At 46.1% G+C, this 20380-nt stretch overlaps 1 protein-coding gene across 3 annotated transcripts in view; it reads right to left on the bottom strand.

Annotated features, from left to right (window-relative positions):
* GRIP2 (glutamate receptor interacting protein 2) overlaps window positions 1–20380 on the bottom strand; it is a 508408-nt gene that overhangs the window by 119901 nt on the left and 368127 nt on the right. For all 3 annotated transcript variants that reach the window (XM_086939256.1, XM_086939257.1, XM_086939258.1), the window contains exons 8-11: window positions 12411–12558; window positions 9291–9460; window positions 5720–5845; window positions 230–388 (exon numbers count right to left, since the gene is read on the bottom strand). In XM_086939256.1, coding sequence (XP_086795382.1) covers window positions 230–388; window positions 5720–5845; window positions 9291–9460; window positions 12411–12558 — 603 coding nt within the window. The remainder of the gene's footprint in view (window positions 1–229; window positions 389–5719; window positions 5846–9290; window positions 9461–12410; window positions 12559–20380) is intronic.

Genomic DNA, 20380 nt, shown 5'->3' with positions numbered 1-20380 from the left:
TCCTCGCTATTTAGCGATTTTGCAATTAGCGATTTCTGCATTTGGGATGATGAATCCCAAATGCAGAAATTGCGCTCGCAAAGGGCCAGATTCTCAGAATCTGGCCCTTTGCGAGCTTATTTTTCGTTAATGAATCTAGCTGTAAGTCTTGTACTGCAACGATGTAGTGCCATTCATGCTTAGTCAGAACCTACAGAAGTAAGCAAAGCAATGCGTAGGAAGGTCTTACTTGAGCTCTTATGCTCCTTCCTCCTCTGTCTCCGTCTCATCATGGTGGCTCGTGGGCTCATGGTATTGTTGGTACGAGGTAGAGTGTTGGAGTTCTGGCTGGGAAATCCCGGGGCATTCATGTTCATTGAGGCAGATGAGAAGTTGGCAGCAACAAGTGCTATTGACAAAGAAAAATACAACACAAATCAGTACACGCTTGTAAAATTAAGACTTGAAATACTGAAGTGAATTACACTGCCACTGTGGCAACACCTCCTAGTTGGTATGACACCACGGAGAAAAAGCAAGCACATTTTGAAGCCTTAGGTAATGTGGCTTTTCGCAGCCCCCTCTCCATTGCCCAAGGAGCTATATACAAGCTACTAGAGAAGGTATGTCAATGTAGGTCCCGGAAGTGTTCCATATAACCACAAGCAATGTATGCCTTTAGGTTTATTGCATACATATTAATTTCATATGGATAACTTGACAATTTGGCATGGATCCAAAGTACTTGGCCGTATGTGGATAACTGTGTTCTAGTTCAAATTGCAGCCCCATTTTTTGGTGCCAAATAGTTTTACCACAGAATCAACCATGTGGGGTCTTGAAAGTAGCAGAAAGACTACAGAAGAAAACTGCTTTACAGTCACATGGATGATCCGTAAATACCAGGGGTCGGCCGCTCCATTAGAGTAGAGGAGCGACGCACCCTCTGACACCAGCAGAAAATAAAACTACAATAAAATGTTTTTTAAACCAGCTTAATCATTTAATTTTAATCCTCTGGACCCACCCCCAGGACTCTGATGAGTATTGGGGGCGGGTCCAGGGGATGACACTTCTGTGGGGGAGTGGTGGGCACTTCTGTCACTATGCATGTGGTGTTTGGCCGGCGTCTCCGGTTGGCCAAACCCCTCATGTGCAGTGAAGCTCTCTCTATCCCCAGCTGCATTGCTTGGGCTGGATAGAGCAGGCTCACGCTCCCAGTCTACCCGACAGCGCAAGTTGCATGCTTCAGGATTGGCTGCAGGGCGGGCTGGGAGCCGGTGCGTAGTGCCAGGAGAAGGACGAGGCAATGCGGGGGAGACGGTCGTGGCAAGGTAAGTTTATTTAAATAAACATAAAGAATCCAACTCAAAGGAAGGAAGGGGGAGGAGTGATCAACGAACCACCAGCGGAGCAGCGCTAGGGGTAAGACGGTGATCATAGCGTTCCGGTAATATTGCTCATCAAGCAACACCCCTGACGTCCTATTTCTGCTCATGAAGCCCGCAAGCAAGCTTCACAAGTCATTGTACTTGTAGCAGACTGCTGTAGGCACACTTAGCCTATAATTTTCACTTTTTTGTAAATACACTTTTATTAAAATAAGACGCGAGTAAGGTGGGGAGGTTGTGCCCCCGTCCTGAAGAAGGAGCTTGTCTCCGAAACATGTTGACAACGCACACCAGAGGTCCTGTTCCTTAATCTAACAGGTTCGACCTCACACTGCACTTCTTTTAACAGTACCAGCCAGAGTTCAGAGTAAAAATTTTTTCTTTACACTCATGTGCCAGGTACTTTTTAATCCTTCACCACATCCAACCACTCACTTATAAAACAACATACCCCACACACCGCATACCACACAGTCTTTTCTATAAGTGCTCCCGCGTAGTCGCAGGTCGCAGCACGCCGCATCCCGATAGAGGGGTGCGAGGACCCCGATGATGAAGCATGACACCAAGGGGCCTTTTGGTGTATGAGGGGTATTTTACAGAACACTGAGTGCTCCAACATTCGTTGATCACTCCTCCCCCTTCCTTCCTTTGAGTTGGATTCTTTATGTTTATTTAAGTATCACTGAGGAGCAAGAATCCAACCCTCCGCTCTACCTCCCTCTTGTGTTTTTTGACATAAGGTAAGTTTATTTTCTTTATTGTTTTGCCCCCCAAACCCTCCCCACCTTCCTCCTTCCCAACTCCCTCCTCTGGCCTGGCCCGCCTCCCCCACTTTCACAGGGGATGGGCCGCTATGGTAAATACATCACTTGCACTTAGGCTTACAAAAGTCCAGTAACAATATTTAAAATCTTCATCGTCATTAACAAAATGATCTAAAATGTTCTAACTTGAGTGCAATATAGCTCTTCAATCTCTGAATCCATCAAGGATTTTATAAAGTGTGGCAAATCACACGTGAGGGTCTCAAGGCGCTGGAGTTGCTCGCTGCTGCCTGGAGTTCTTGTTTATTCAACCATCCAGGTCTTGAGTCCTTTCCTGTGAAGGGGGGGTCCTGAGGTGCAGGGCAAGGTCATTCCAAGCTTCGGCCACCAGGTGTGAGGAGCGTCCTCAGCCTTTGCCAAGGAGGATCCAAGGGGTGTCTGAGAGGAAGAGGGAGGCGGATTGTAGGTGTCTAATCGGTTGGAAGGTTATGCGTATGTTGATATAGGCTGGTCCTTCATTGTTCAGGTCTTCTTATGCTTTTGTCAATATCTTTACACTGGCAGCTCTTCTGGATCGGGAGCTAGTGTCGCTTCCTGAGGTGCAGTGTGATGTGGGTCCGTCTGGGAAGGTTGGGGATGAGTTCTTGTCGTGGGAGAAGTCCTCCAGGGTGTTACACAGTTCTTTGGAGGGGGTGATTTTTTGGGGGACTGTGGGGTTGAAAAACTCCTTCACGATTGCGAAGAGCTCCTTGATGTAGTTTGGGCTGGCTTTTATGTGGTCTACTAGGGCATTTCGGTTTCTTTCAGGAGGCGTGGTACTTGTTTAGTGCGTTCTGAAAGGTGGTATGGTCTCCTGTCTTTGCTGGTGTGCCACTTTCTATCTAGTTGCTGGCAGTTGCCTTTGGTGGATGTTAGCTTCGCATTGAACTAGGCAAGTCTCCTGGCAGGTTCTTTGGGTTTGTCTGGCTTGGCAGGGGAGATTGTGTTGTCGTGTTTTGTGATCCACTGGAAGTTCTTCGCAGCTGTGTTTGGGAGGTGGGAGTTCAGAGTGTTTTTCCACTGGTCTTCCACCATCTTTTTCCAGTTTCTGTGAGTGGAGCTAGGGGGCATGGTGCCTGTGTTGGTAGGTAATGAGACCTAAGTAGAAGCTGTAGTCATCGGTCCATGTGAGCTGTGAGAAGTGGTTGTACTTGCTGCTGTTGCTGGATGTGATGTGGCTGTGCATGTGTCTTTTGATGTGGGTAGGGTCAGTGACAAGTTACTTGAGGCTCATGCTTTCAAGGAGGTCAGTAGTGTTGGTGTTGCAGGAATCGTCAAGGTGGAAGTTAAGATCCCCTAGGAGGATGTAGGGCTCGGAGTTCGATGGGGATCAGGGTTATGAGGTCAAGGATGGCGTAGCAGAAACTGGGGCATGGTCCTGGTGGTCTGTAGACAAGGGTGCCTCAGATTGTGCTTCTTCCGTTTGTGTGAAGTTTGGTGTTGAAATGCTCCATTATCAGGGGTTTGGTTGTCTGAGGAGGTCATGCAGTGAATGGTGCCCTTGTAGATGATGGCATTTTCACTTAACTGTTTGTTGGTTTGGGCCAGGTGTATTATCTTGTAGCCTTCAGTGGTGTCGTTGCGGAGGTCTACCACAGCAGTGGGGTTCAGCCAGGTCTCTGTGAGTAAGAGGATGTCTGAGGTGAGGGATGAAAAGCTCTACTTCCCTAGAGTCTCTTGACGCTGTAATCAATCCTTTGATTATCTTGAGGTAAGTATACAATACTCTGAAATAAGAAGCTGATAATGCTCCCCTACAAGGCTTCTAAATTATTCTCTTATCCTGAGGAATACGGGGCCTAAAATGCTGTCCTAGGACAATCATATTAATATTTCAGTGATTTTTCTCGAAACTGCTTCGACTTTCGTGTATTTCCCGGTCTTTGTTTTTACTTAAGTTGTTTGGGTTAACTTCTACACTAGAGTGGTCAAAGGTACTCTAAATTAATTCAGATCGCTGGTGTTCTGGGTGTTCCAAATAGCAGTTTTCACCAGTAAAGCACCACAATGGTCATGCTGGGCTCATAAGTGCTGCTGTGCAATCAGTTGCTGACCTGGACCCAATATTAAGGGGTGGATAATAAATCTAAGACTTCACGTCCTATTATGTTGCATTAGAATGTTCCATATGTTACTATAAAACCCATGTGTCCACCTACTTGGTACAATTGTAAAGTATGAATTGTGAAAACTACTTAAGTAGAAAAGTTGTGCATCATTTGGAGAGTTACATCTTGAAGTAGTTCAGTGGGTAGGAAGGATGACCTTTGATGATAAACTGACAGATACATTACCGATGTCAAAAAAAAAGCAAAAAAAAAAAAAAGCTCAGCAATAGTTTTACAACCATCATGTATAGGGGTCTTGGAAGAGTACCCGGAGCTTGGCTGGTTTACAGCTAATGCACTTTATGTTCATGGACCGTAGTTTGTTTCACCTGCTCGAAGGACGTTTGCCGACAATGTACTAGTCTGGCATAATGAGGGAAATTAGGATCTTTTTAGAGTCGTGTGAGGTGTCCCTCAGGTTCTGGACCAAGTTTCCTCCTCTTGCTGGGTTTACCATTTTGAGTATTTAGTTTTAATTAGTGTGCTGTTACATTGTTGGCTTAATTGTTTTATTTTATTTGCTTAAGATGTTTATAGTGTTATTTTATTGGTTGGTTTAGTATAGTTTACTTTTTTTTCCATTAGTTGAGTCCTTGTTTGGTAAACGCTAATTTAAGTTTTATTTTCATAGAATAATATATAGTATGCTTTAATTATATATGCATTATATTGTGTGTATATATATTTATATATATTAAGATATGTTTTATAGGTTTATAATTCATTGCTTTTGTATTATATATATATATATATGTTTTACGTGTATGATTATTTTGAGTATTAGTTTAATTTTCAGTTAATGTGATGTATTTTTATTTTATTATAGTGGTTTATTATAAGTTTTGGGTTTATTTAAAGTAATTGTTTTAAGTTAAAATTGCATTTTTATGGATTTAATAGTTATGTTAGCGATACTATTGTGATCAATATTGTGTTCATTCATATTGGTTATCGATATATGAACAAACTTCCTTTTCAACGGGAAGCTCTTGTGTGGCTGAGAAATCAAGTCAGAGTTTTTCCAACCATGAGTGGGCAGACACCAGGAATCAAAAACTGAAGCAACAAGAGTGTTAAGAGGCATCTTTCCTGGTGGGGTTAGCAAAGAGTACTGTGATCTACTATAGGTATCGAGACTAATCTGAATGCATAGTTGTTGTTTGCGTGTTTAAATTAATCCTACAACACACGTTGTTCCAAAACTAGCCATATCTGATCACTAGTTCCACTTATTGCTTTTTCCAAAACAAAACACCCAGCACTTATTCCTCTTCGAGAACGTAATATATTAAATAACTAAGGGCATCCATTGAACAGATGACTTAGGTAATTTGCAAAACATGTAAATTAGAGCAACCATGCTTTTCTAGGATAGCATTAGAAAGAAGTATGCAAAAGAAACTATATAAGAGAGACATAGAAGGACACAACCTACATTTACAATAGTCTTGACTGGAGGCCGGGTTCCAGGTGGGTGTCTTGCAGTGTCCTGGATGCTGTGTATGGCAATAATTGACACACGGATCCCAGCAGTGATGGTGGTCGCTCTTTTGCACCTTGACTGTCCTCGGCAGAGAAAGATTCAGGTTAGTTATGGAATAAACATAGAAGGGATTCAAAGTATGGGAAGGATTCCCTGGAGGGAGATCTAAAGGCTTAGTGAATGTTATTAAACTGAGAGGCTACCTGACAAAATACTTTGATGCAGATCTTTCCCATCTTGGTTAAGAGATTGCTATGCCAGGCTGAAATGTATTCAAGAACATACCATGCTTTGGATATGATCAACACCTCTTTGGATTTCATCACCAAAAGATTGACATATTGCAACTCCACCGCCCACCCAAAACCCCCAAAATTCTTATTTTGTTACTTATAGTACTCAGGAATCTTTATGAAACAGATACAATTAAAAAGGCAGGCAAAAAAAAATTATCGAGAACATAAGGCACAAAAAGTTATTTTGAATATATCCGCATAAAAATATTTTCACTTCTTAAAAATTAATTTCCCCCACGGGATATTGGCTCCTTGGGTACCTTCCTGCATCAGTGGTGTGACTGTCCAGTTCTCCAACATTATTGGAACTAGATTTTATCCACCATGTCCTTAATATGTCAGAAACCAATAGAATCCTCCCCTAGACTTTGCATTTTAAATATCTGGGATGCAACTGATCTGACCTGCACCAAACAATGAGTCTTCCTGGGCTGCATTATTGCAAAACGTAACATTGCCAGAACATGTAAGGGAAGAAATGTACCCTGACATGCAGATTGGGCGGAGGACATGGACTGGTGCATGCAGGCTGAGTGGGTGATATACGAGAGTAGAGGCTGCCCAAGAGCCAGGTTGAAGTTTCTTACGAAGACAGGGAGTGATGTTATCTGTCTGGCGGTGGAGAAGGTGGTCATTCCAGGCTGTGGCCATGCAAAAAATGAAGGAGCGGCCTCCGATCTGGTCTTTCTGGTGCAGGGGACCTCGGTGTAGGAGAGCTGGGCTGATCGAAGGGTCCTTTGGGGTGTGTGGAATTTGAGTCGGCTGTTCAGGTATGCTTGTCCGGTGTTGTGGAGGGCCTTGTGAACGTGGGTTAGCATCTTGAAGGTGACCCTAGCTTCGATGGGGAGCCAGTGGGGTGTGTGCAGGTGCGGGGAGATGTGGTAGTGTCTTGGCAGGTTGAGGACCAGTCTTGCTGCGGTGTTTTGGATGTTCTGTAGCTTGCGGGTGAGTTTTTTGTTTATTCCGGCATAGAGTGCGTTGCCGTAGTCAAGCCTGCTGGTGACCTGGGCATGAGTGACTGTCTTTCTGTGTTCGTGAGGGATCCATTTGAAGGTCTTACGTAGGAGGCGGAGGGTGTGGAAGCAGGAGGACGACACGTTTGATGCATCCTTCCAGACCTCACATCCAACAACACACAGTAACCTTTGCCTTTTACTCCAGGATGGTAATTGTGCCATTCTGCAAATTTGTCCATCTTGCATATCTTCATTTCCCTAGGTGCTTAGGCCCAGCTACATGTTTGCTGCAACATGATTGGAACACTACCCTGACCATCATGCACAACGCCCAAACTCTTCCAACAAAAGCCACACTAAAAATACAAAGTGGTACAAACCATCTGCAACAAATGGAATTAACGCTTACTTAACCTGACTTGGGGCCTCTTCAGTACAATACAATACCACACGTGATCGGGCGCCAAAGACCTGAATTCTAGCTGAGCCAACCCAGCCCTCCATATTCAGGGAGTTTGATATGAATTAGACGAGACAGAAAAATGGGGCATAATATCCATTATTAAAGTGGCAAGACAGAGCAACATATGTATTATCCAAAATTCACTTACCTTTCCGCATAAGTAATAAAGAATCAATAGTGAGAGAAAACTGATAGCCGTAAAATGAACCCCGACTAATTTCTGTTAAAAAGACCATATGTCTTTATTTAATCATTTCCCCTAGACCACACTCTTCCCACCTAAAAACATGCACAAAAATTCAAGATGTGCCACCAGTTTAAATGAAATTGCTGTACAATGTTCGTGTGAATAGTATCTGCAACTGCTGAAAATGCCAGGAAGGTGGCAGAGCGGAATAAATATGGCAAACGTGTCACTGCTTATATGTCATGTAGGAGTCGCAAGTATGAGTCAGCGCACCCAGGGCATCAACATGGCCTGGAAGGACCTACAGGTAAAGGGCGACAATGGCTGAAGGTGGCAAAAGCTTCGCATAAGGAGCGGTTTAACAGTGTGGCTCTGCAGTGAGGTCGCGAGGAGGCGGCTGGATGTCCAGTCGAGCGCAGCTTTCTGACAAACAGCGGGCGACCTGATTCTGGAGGGCAGTGCTGGTAATTAGGGCTATGCACACTGCAATATTTTTGCTGCGGGAACGACGTTTTATATTTAGCTTGATGCACAGGATAAATAAGCCACTTTGGACTAGCAGGCTAGAAGAGGAAAATCATAAAGCTGGAAAGAGAATCGGATTAGCACCCTACTGGCAATGAATTGTCAAAGTCATGCTCAGAAGAGGAGAGGGTGTGCAGGAAGGAAGACAGGCTGGAAGACATGGGGGGAGCAGTTTTATGAGCATCTCTCTTTAAAGTGCTCATTCCACAGAAATGGATAGTGGAGCATAGACTGAGGGGCCACCCTAGACTTTTCTGTGCGAGTAGGTCCTTAATTTGTGTACCATCAGGCACTGGAAAAAAGAGGTCACAAAATACAAATGCACCAAGGGTTTGCATGGAGGGAAATGCAGCATGGATGAGACAAACTTTAGTCAACTTAAATTTAGCAAAAACAGACTGGTGTGATTCATCAAAATAAGATGATGTAATTAAACAAGACAACCATAGGCTTATTGGTACGTATAGAGCGCAATCATGGCAAAGGCTCAATAGCGTACCAATCAACATTGAGGGTTTGGGTGACCGTTCAGAGGCATGTACATCAAGTTGAGTTATACATGACTGCCTAAAGCACTTCACATTCTTCAATTCGATCATACATTTTTGTATACTGAGGGGGAGGGAGATTAGGTGATTTGTACAGGAGCACAAGAGTTCAGAATCCTGGATTAGGACCCAGGTCAGAATCTGAGGCTATGAACCAGACCTCTTCAGAGAAAGATGGAGAACCCTTCTCCAGGGCCAACACTTATGCTGCCAGTAGACTCCGTAAAGAAGGCTAAAGGACAAATGGCTAAAAAGCACACACAAGAAAATATTGCAACCCCACCCATTACAGAGCAGAAATGTCAATCATCAAAGTGTGAAACCGAATGTAATATATTGAATTTTTTTTAAACTGTGGTAAACAAGATATGCAGGTGCCCTTTTGGAACATTGGGATCAATGCCAGGAACCACTACAATGAAAAAAAGCAACTAGTCTATGGAATGAATCCATTGCTTTGCTGATATCTGCAAAGCTGAATACAACATAGGTGATAATTCGAGTTCATGAAGGTAAAGAAACATGGACCCCATCCCTGGCATACATACCTGTTTCGGGAGGCTTGAGGGGCAGTCTGCTCTGGTGGGCCGGCAGGATTTCCAGCCTGACGTTTTCAGTAGTGCTGGCCAAGAGCTGGGTGGCCTCCAATAGGGAGCAGTGCTCTGTGCTGGTCCCATCAATGGACAGGATATGGTCACCGACATGCAAGGCTCCACACCTACAGGAAGCAGGTACACAAAGGAGAACAAAGGACAGGTACTCAGTGAGAATGTCAGATTACGTTTTGATTCGTTTGAGAAGACTGGACACAGACATGATTTCTAGTTCAAAGTTCACATTTGAGGAACGAGCTCCGCAGAAGCTTCTTGTTCAAGGGGGCAACAACTTTGAAAAATAACCCTGAACCATATCAGATCACATCTGAAGTAAGAGTGAAGTCAACTGTTACCGAAGGTAATCTGAACTGGTTTCTCAGTATGCTCCCAGCCCTCTCACACTAGAATTTATTTATTTAGACTTTTCTGCTCATAAACATAAAAAAAAGGTACATTTCAGCTAAAACATGTAATTTAAAAACTAATAATACCATACAGAATGGTGGTGCCCCTTTCAGGGCACCATCAGCATCAAAATACATTTTCAGTAAATTAAATTAGCAAATACTCCGCTCCTTTCACTTTCAATGTAAGGCTGTGCTATCCTCCTCACTAGCCAATTCATAGTACTATGTACCTCTTCACCCGAGGGTCGAAGCTTTTTTTTTATTTTTTTTAGACGGAGAGGGAGGCATGCGGGCTCCCGCCCCAACCCTGCTATAGACTCCGGGGACCCCACATCACCAAGGGTGATTAATTTTTTGAAGGGAAGGAGTGCCTCCCTACCAAACCGACTTAAGGGCCCCAGGCACCCCATCCCCCAGGGCCAATTGGGATTTTTTGGGAACGGGGATGTGTGGCCCCCCTTCCTCCCCCCCCAAGCCTTCTGTAGACACTGGGGACCCCACACCCCAGGGCTGATTTTTCTTTTCGGGGGGAGAGGGTGTGGCAGGAAGGAGCTGAGGTGAATGAACTTTTATTGGAAGGTTTTGTGAAGATTTGTCAAATGGTGCCAAATTAGTCATAATACGTGCTAAACATCTGAGTGGCAAAACATAAGAATTGTGGACATTTGCATGACCACTTTTACTTGTACCTAAAACAAAATTACAAAATTAGGCTTCAGTGTAATAGTAGTAATACAATAATTAAATATAACCCATGTAAGAACTATTAATCAATAGATAAACATATAAATAATATCCACTTAGCTAAAGCAATCCAATACGAGTAGTCTCCGGTTCACCCATAAGTCTCTATTGAAAACGGCCCATGTCTGCCCTCTTTATGATGCAATGGAAGAAACCATTCAAGGCCTTGGTGAACTGTTGTGTCATTTCCTCCTGAAGGCTGGCAGAGGTAACTGGCACCACTGCATCACTGTGACAGACAGACTGCCTAATCCATCAGGAAACAGATACAAATTACATTTGCACATATCAGATGCCATCCAAGGCACATATGTGGCACTACATTTCTTCCCCAACTCAACCTTTCTGACATTTTATGTTCAAAGATCTTCTCAGTGAGCATGGATCTCAATTCTGCTTAAAGACAAAGTCAGCCCAGGCACAGACTGTCACAGCCAATCTTTATATTGGTGGATGATGATCCAGGGTCATGCAATCACATCATGGACAACAATCTCATTGTCCTAGGGGTATTTGCATTCAAGCGCTTTATCTTGTTGTACTTTACCGCTATCTGGTATCATGTTCTATGCTTCAATTTGCCATTAGGTAATCCTTTTAGCTGTGGTTTGGTGCCCATCAAATAGGATGTCAATAGAAGCTGACGTTCAACAGGTTAAGGATAACCTTGCTCATTGCTGCAATAGCTTCTTTGGGAGAAATCCTGGGGTACACTGCCTAGGCGAGTTGACCGTGATCAGCAAGGCTGAAGCTGAAATTTAATTGTACCCAATATTTCCTGCTCCACTCCCAGTCGTCCATGTCTCAAAGCAATGTTCTACACCAGCACTCTCAGAAATGATGCAGGGAGTGGCGACAAATATGCTTTCAGTGTCAGGTGCTCGAATGATGGCTGCCCCCACCACAGCTCTTTCAGCACTGTGGCCATACGAGCAACAGAACACATTGCACCACTTGAGGGGCGCAAAGTAAGAACAAATGACGGAGGCATGCAGGAGTCTTTAGCATTTCTGCTGAAGGCTGCAGGGACTATTCCTTCCCCACATGTGTTCGAACTCTTGAACGACTTGCCTTTTAACCCCATTCTCCTGCACATCCACTCATCAGCAAGTAGCCAGCTCTACCCTACTAGAGTTGATGAGCCACGCAGGTACTAAAGCCCTTTACAAACACTCAGGTTATCCATTCTAACAAGAGTCCTGTGCAAATTAGATGCTGTTCCCAATGTGCCCCACTTGCTGCAAGTGGGAGAGGACCTGGATCGCAGAACATTTTTATCAGACGTAATTTTAAGCCTAATTACAGGTCGATGGAGGTATACTCTTACCATCAAATTTGCATACATAGTAGTGTTTGTACTGGGACAGTGGTCTGAAATTGCAGATGGGCTTTTGTATATATGTAGATGGTATTTGTACATTGCGAACATAGCCCAAAAAGCAGCACTGCCCAGGATCGGGTCAAAGACAAGCACATAGTAAACGAATGATGGTAGAGGTAGCTTATTAATGGATTGTTACTGCATTTTGATGTACTATTCTTTAAACAGGTGTGTGTTCAAATCTTTCCTAAGTTGGAGCTGTGTTAATAGGGCCCTTATAGGCATGGGATGTTGTCCCGTGTCCTGGGTGCATGGATAGAAAAGAACAGCTGCATTATTATTTTTACACTTCTTAGCCTTCAGTCTGATAGTGGCCTGCCTGCAGGTGTGCCAAGAGCCACCATAGACCGTGACCTTGTCCACAAAGTAAGTGGGCATGCTGGTTTGTGTCTTTCCAGGTCTCCCTATGCTTGAATCCAGAGTAGTGCAGCATCTTCTACCACTATTGACATTCGCCGACTTCTCCAGGAGAGCCACCCGTGAACCCAGAGAAGTGCAGGGACATAAAATGAATGGAGTCGTTCTGGAGCAGGGCCTCACCTGTCAACCACACTGGCAGGCTTGACCTTGTCGATCATGATGACCTGCTTGTTCCGATGCATGCTCGTACTCAGGGAGACGCCAAGCGTGGAGCCTGCCGGCTTTGAGATCTCCACCAACAATGGACCCGATGCATTGGTAACCGTGTCTGAAAGAAAGAACAAAGTAAGTCATTGACTAATGTAAGAGAAAACAAGATTCCTCCACAGTCTGGGAGGTAATTTCGGATATCTATCTATACTAATATAATAAAGAGAGAGTCCAAACCTTTGAGGCGGGCAATCTCAGGAGCCACAGCACCAATCACAACACCCAATACAGCGTTGGAAAGGGCAGTTGCAGCAGAAGGACATAGGCTATGCAGACGCCTACCATATACATTTAAAAGGTAAAAGAACCGTGCCAGCAAAGGAGTCCCTTGTGGGCGTGTCTGCGTTGTGCTGTGGGCGTGTGCTGGAGGCGTGACAAACACTGGGGCGTGTGGTACGTTCCGCCCTTCATGCCATGTCTCATATTGTGTTCTGGGGGAGTGGGTGTGTGCGGGATTACGGGAAATAACCCGAGTGTTGTGCCCAATATTTCATTGTTTCTTCTTCCCAGGTTCTGTACATTCCAGCCCCGGGTGTCCAGCCTGCTCCCTTTAAATGCCCCTGCACCCCATAATCATAACGCACCTCATAATCAAAACCCAGCCTTACTCCTCAAAATACCCCAACACCCTTAAACACGAACCCATCTTAACCCTATAAATATACCCTGTACCCCAAAACTCAAACCTACCCCTAAACCCTAAAAATACCCCGAATTTCGTTGTAAATGTATGCGTGGTAAAGCATATAAAATGTAATGCCATGCGTTATAATGGCATTGCGGAGTCATGGTACTTTCGTAATGAAAGTATGCGGAGTGATGGTATGTGGAAAGAAAGTTGCGGAATAATGGGTGTTTACCCTCCCCCGGTAAGTACATTGGTGGCACGGCGGCCCACATCTCCAACAACATACTCATATTATTTCACCACCGATTTGAAAAATGCACAGGTCTCACTCATTGATGGCCTGCACCGACATACACTTTTAGACACACCTCCTGCCACAAGTTCTAGAATTGCGAACTTTAGAGCAGGGGAACTACGTTCGAATCTCAGCATCAGCTCAACATCCTGTGTACCAAGGCAAATCGCTTTGTCTCCCCGTGCCTAACACAAATGAATGTGTTCTTCTGTAATGTAAATTGTGCTCATGCCATGTTGTCGAGTTTGCGTTATATAATATTGCAAGGAAAAATAAAGTAGGGAAACTAGAGTTCACACAGTACTGAACACACACTCTTAAGTGCATCAGCAGTGCACTGTGAATCAGAACCTTTCACAGGCCTGTCACAGATAAGAAATGCTATCAAAACTAAATCCTACTAAACCATATACTAATGGCCGGCAGCAATTCATACAACGTCGGGACGGGCTGCTAGTGTTGTATAAATGAAGGCACATGTCCCTTCATTGGTGCACCAAACATGTACTAGCCATGTTGTATTTACGTAGTAAGAGAAGGATTCAATAACTGATACTTTTGAGTTATCAATGGGAAATCTGTGTGCAAGATCATAAAAAATGCCTGATGATGAGTAGAATTCTATTCATTTGAGACCACCCTTCCTTTGTAGAAACCGAAGATCGACTTGGTATATCACAGGCTAGCTTCCACCACCTGCATGTCACCAAAGTGGCCATTCTTGGTATTGTGGGTGACCTTCGGTGGATCTTGAACCTGAGAGAAGAGCTGCACAGATTCTCCTCAACCTCAGTGCTGCATTTGACACATAATCCCATCCCATTCTTATAAATTGTTTTTAAATACCAGGCAGTCGGGACAGAACCCTGGCCTTTCCAGTCATCTTCTAAAACTCTGGCTGGTGGGGTGCCTCAGGGGTTCCCCCAAGAGGACAGTCTGCTTTAATATGTACCTCAAACCATTGGTGGTGCAGATGCACAGACTTGGGTTTCAATTCCCAACAAATGCTGTTCACAATCAATTCACCATTTCTTGAAAGGTGATTGTAAGCCTCTTCAAGACAATTTCTGTGTCTGCTTCTCAGCCCTGTCGTATTTCATGATGGTCATTTCTTTAACTTAATGTAGAGAGGACGGAGGTGCTCATTTAATGTCCCATCCTTCATTTGGCGACTTCGAATCAGATTTACCTAAATCCGATAAATATCAAATTTTTGACAGCTAATCTAGTGGCCACATCTTGTTGCTTTTCCATTAGGATGATGCAAAAATTATCCCCTTATTCAAACTTACAGTTTCAAGACCACCTCCAAGCCATTATTTAGTGATTGTCTACACCATCTCTTGGTGCCTTAGCCTTCCTGACCATCTGATGCAGGGGCTTCAAATAATAAACTATGGCTGCCAGGTTTCTTGGGTTGCCCACTTCTTCTTCTTCAGGGGTCCTAAAAGCCGGGTGGCTAAAAACTACATTGAAAAATTTCGATTGCAACCACAGAGATCCCCAAAGTGGGCCTCAACTTTAAGAAGTGTATCACACCTGAATGTCCTGATTGTATGAAAGAGACACATATGGCTAAAGCATGTGTGCCTCTACCACGCAGGCCAAACAACAAATTAGTCTTTACAACACATTCCTGTACCACGCATCCCTTTACAAAGCAATTTCGTGGTAAAGGCATGACTGGTAAAGGGATGTGTGGGAAAGATCACACCCCAACCCCCCATCCTGAGCCCTAAACACTACCCTAACATCCCGAGCCATAAACTTAACCCGACCCAGAGCCCTAAAAACTACTCCCCCCCCCCCCCCGAGCCTTAACACAACTCGACCGCCATGAGCCAGCCATTAACACTAACCAGACTCCAACCCCGAGCCCGAAACACTACCCTGACCCACCCAATTCCTAAACACTACCCTGACCCACCCAAACCCTAAACACTACCCAACCGCCCTGAGCCCTAAACACTACCCTGACACCCCTGAGCCCTAAACACTATCCCGGCCCACCTTGAGCCCTAAACACTACCGACCCGTAAACTCCACCACAACCCCCCCCCCCCCCCCCACCCCCCAGGCCTAAAAGCTACCCCGATCCCCCCTTGAGCCCTAAAAACTACCCTCAACCCTTACAAACTACCTCCACCCCCCAAAAAAAGCAGCCCCACTTACCTCACTGCATCCTCTCCTGATCCTTCCTGTACCTGGGCCCGCCCATCCCAGCATCTCGATCACACATATGCCTTAACCAGGCATATGTGTGGTTAAGGCATGCGTGGTTGAACTTGTGGGGAAATGGCAGGCGTGGCTCTGCCCGCGTTATAAAGGCCAAATCCGCTTGTAGACTTCCAGGTTCCCCCACTACGCGCTTGACCCAGGTCCAGGCATTATCAAAGCAAAGATTGGGAAACAAAAACGTTCCTTTTCATATCCATTGCCTAGACAGTGGGAACTTTCTCCCGCTGTCCCTTCGACAGTTCAACTACCTCATGTTAGGAAAGAAACTCAAACCCAACTGTCCCATTAACTCAGTGAGTGCTGGTCAGTCCTCAATGCCAGCCACTGGTTCATTCTGTAAGTGCACTTTATCAAATGCAGTTTATTCATTTAAGATATTGGTAATGCAGATGAGACTTGGCAGGCAAGGTGGGCATTGCCTTTCATAAAGATAGCAGAAAGGGCGCTGCTGCGCCTGGTGTACAGAGCACTGCTGGGCACTGCAAATAGAGAGTCCCAGGGGTGCATGGTACGCAGGGTGCTAAAGGGAGCCAGTTGAACGGAAACAGCACGCTGAAGGGTCATGACAGATTGAGTGCTAAAGGGTACAGTAAATAGGGCAATAGTTGTCATGACTAGAGTGGCCACGGCAAACAGGGCACCAGTGGACATGGCACCAGCTTACATGGCAGGCAGGGCACCAGTGGGCACGTCAGGCAGGGCACCAGTGGGCACGGCAGGCAGGGCACCAGTGGGCACGGCAGGCAGGGCACCCCTGGGCACGGCAGGCAGGGCACCCCTGGGCACGGCAGGCAGGGCACCCCTGGGCACGGCAGGCAGGGCATCCCTGGGCACGGCAGGCAGGGCATCCCTGGGCACGGCAGGCAGGGCATCCCTGGGCACGGCAGGCAGGGCATCCCTGGGCACGGCAGGCAGGGCATCCCTGGGCACGGCAGACAGGGCATCCGGGGGCACGGCAGACAGGGCATCCGGGGCACGGCAGACAGGGCATCCGGGGCACGGCAGACAGGGCATCCGGGGGTACGGCAGACAGGGCATCCGGGGGTACGGCAGACAGGGCATCCGGGGGTACGGCAGACAGGGCATCCGGGGGTACGGCAGACAGGGCATCCGGGGGTACGGCAGACAGGGCATCCGAGGGTACGGCAGACAGGGTACCAGTGGGTATGGCAGGCAGTGGGCATGGCAGACAGCGGACCAGTGGACATGGCAAGGGTGGGCACGGCAGGCAGGGCACCAGTGGCATGGCAGACAGGGCACCAGTGGCACGGCAGACAGTGGGCACGGCAGATAGGGCACAAGTGGACATGGCAGACAGTGGACATGTCACAATTGGACATGGCAGACAGGGCACCAGTGGGCACAGCAGTCATGGTACCAGTGGACATGGCAGGCAGTGGTCACGGCAGATGGGCACCAGTGGACATGGCAGAAAGGGCACCAGTGGACACGGCACACAGGGCACCAGTGGACATGGCAGAAAGGGCACCAGTGGACACGGCACCAGTGGACATGGCAGGCAGGGCACCAGTGGACATGGCACCAGTAGGCACGGCAGACAGGGCGTCAGTGGACACGGCAGACAGGGCAAGACGAGTGGTGAAACTAGGCACAGACTGCTATTGGGGTGCAAAGATAGTGACATTTGAGGCCAAAATGTGGTAACATGGCGAACTAAACAGGAAATGTGCTAAGTGAGCCTTTACGACAAGTGTCATAGGCAACAGACGCTGGGTGGTACCATTCTAAGGTTTCCATCGGACAGGTGCATTTTATACTGTGGTGTAGCATTTTTCAACATGTGCAGCGGTTTCCCTGGTGCATACAAGCTCCCCATTCGAATTCCTCCCATCCCACATTTTCCTGTTAAATAGGAAACTTTGTTCAATTAAAAAAATATCCACTTATAAACTTAATCATTCACCCGCGCTCGCAAATTCACAGTTCTCCATATAATAAAGGCCCTTTTGCACCAATTCCTGATGAATTTACTCTACAGTTATTTGGCCACTAATCAAACATTCTTTGTAAGTCTCGCGAGAGCACATTTCACACCTGTTGTCCTTCAGATTACGAACAGTTTACAGTTCAAATAAAGAGGCCCTCCTCTCCCTGGGGGCGGGGATGTATTCTTAGCACCAGCAGCGCGTTCCTTAAATACCAGCCGCTTCCAAAGTGTATCGCTTCTCAATCACCAGCTAAAAATACCCCCAGGAAAGGCCCACATTGGTACATTCCTGCCAAGTGCTGCGAGCTGGCACAGAGCATGTACAATACAGATGATTTTCAAGAGGCAAATATAAATCGCAGGGCTCTTCACTCCCACACGGTCTGTGCCATGAATATCAAATGAGACCCTCTGCACAGAAGAGAAACGCAAACCATTCATATAAATAATTGAAAATATCTTTAACAAATGATGTTGAAACAGTAAACGGGCATCTGTGTAGAGAATACTTCTCTCTCAAATGCGATAAAAGTTAAGAACGCAACTAGCCTGACAGTGTGGTCTTCTGTATTCTAGCCCCCCCCCCCCCCCCCCCCCCGCGCCACCATTGGGCTAGACAGTGTGGTCTTCTGTATTCTAGCCCCCCCCCCCCCTCCCCCGACCACCATTGGGCTAAGCCTGTTCTATAGACATTTCCAGGGGCAGTGCCTTCCTTTCTTGCGGGGTTGCACCTCTGTCGTCACGAAAGACATAAGTTCGCTGTCCTATAAGGACCGGGTTTCAATGGCCCCTTAACATTTGCTCTAATATTTTGGGGTGTCGCGGGTGTGCAATCTCTCCTTCAAAAGCATATGTCCTCTTTCTTTTGACGAGAAAATTACAAAAAACAATTTGATGGACAGAATGTAGATCAATGTCTTACATTCACCCCAGTACAAGGATCTGGGCCTAAATCCATCGTTTTTTGCACTCCACACCACCCTGGGTCAGATAATGGACTGGACTGGACGAAGTGCACGTGCACATTTGTGGCTTTCTTGGAACAGGTTTTCTTTAACGGTATGCCCTTTTCAAGATGAAAGGGCACGAGTGCATGCCTCTGTGCATCATTCGCATGCCCGCTGTTAACTATCACTGGCAAAGCCAATAGGTCTGAATTTAAAAGCTGAGGCCTAATGGCTTTGCCAACATAGGTTTTTTAGTGCCAACAATATAAGTGAGGACATACCAATGAAATTATAGTGTCCTCTGGCATGAATAGCTTTTGTACATTGTAGCTGACTTTTTGTACTTGGGTTACAGGAGATAAAACCTATCCCTGAAGAAAGAACAGGGTTGTAAACTTCACAGCTCTTGCACATTATTCTATTATGAGAGATGAGCACCCCTACAGAGCTTGGGTCATTCCAAGGCAACGGGGTTTGTGGCAGAAGAGTGGGATGGGACGAGAATAATGGAAGGCCCAGTCAAAGAAAGCGAAAGTCTGCTTTAGACAGCAGACCGCACCAAACAATGTGGACCAAAATAACTTTTCTGGATGATTCAATTGCTGCATAAAAAGCAAAGTGACGGCACCATCTCAAACACCCTGTTCCCTGCTCCACCGACCCAGACATAGGTATGGCTTTTCCATGAGTTATCAGTGACTGCTTCATGTTGATAGGCGAGATGTTTTAGAGCTCTAAAGACTCCAAGAACTGGCTCTCAAATGGGTCCCATTTGAATAGATTACTTCTCATCAGGCACCGGTCCAAAACAGAGCTGGTCTCACCTTCTTTCGCTGTCCCAGCTTCTGTTTGTCTTTGCCTGCCTCTCCCAGTCATTCTTTATTTTGTATTTGGTTGTTTCTTCATTTCTGTCAGTGCCTGCCTCACTCTTTTCCGCGTCTCTGTCTGTCTCAGTCTTGGTCATGTCTTTGTCTCCGTCTATCTTCTTCTGTAATGGTGTTGTCTCAGTCGTCCTCTCTTCACCTGTGCCCGCTCCTCCGAGTCTTCGTCTCTTTTCTCCATCCAAGTCTGTGTCTTTCGTTGGATTTGCCAGGGTTTGTCTTTCTGGACAGGCTTCTGTTTTTCTGGGTCTCAGTGTCTCTCTTTATTGGTACCTTGTTGTCTCCCAATGTCGGATTCCCTGGGTCTGCGTTTGGATGTTGTCTTTTCGTCTCCCAGTCCCAGTGTTGCATGCTTGTCTCTGGCTGCACCTGCGTCACCGGTCTCTCTGCGCGTGTGTCTGTGTCGTCTGTCTCTGCTCCAGGGTTCTCTCTCTCTCTCTGCATGGGTCTTGATGTAGTCTGTCTAGTCTTTCTGTGCCAGTGTCACGGTTTTGTGCCTCAGTCTAGGCATCTCAGAGTCCGCCTCATCTGTCTCGGTCTCTCTCTGCAGGAGTCTCAGTACTGTCTCCCTTGGAGTCTGTTTTGGCATGTGCCTCTGTCAGTTTCCCAGTAACATCTGTCTTTCTCTGTGTCATTGATGTAGGTCTCCATGCTTCACTACCATCTGCGTTTGTCTCATCTGTCTCATTGACTTGATGTCAACCTCTCTCATTCTGTCTCTCTCTCTCTGCCTGCGCCTTGAGGTCCTCTGTGTGTCTCTGTTGCAGTCCCTCAGTACCTCAATGACACTGGATTGTCTCTTTGTTGTTGTGTTTCGGTCTTTGGCTCTTTAAGCCGATGGCTTAGTTTGATCCATGTAAAAGAGTTTATTTACTAGAAAATTAGGATTACTTCATGTATGTTAGCTAGGATGACTAGGCCTCAGTCTGCTGCACTGAAAACC

Source organism: Lissotriton vulgaris, chromosome 9 (assembly GCF_964263255.1).
Source record: "Lissotriton vulgaris chromosome 9, aLisVul1.2, whole genome shotgun sequence".
Classification (NCBI taxonomy): Eukaryota; Metazoa; Chordata; class Amphibia; order Caudata; family Salamandridae; genus Lissotriton; species Lissotriton vulgaris.
This window is presented reverse-complemented; position numbering and strand designations above follow the sequence as displayed.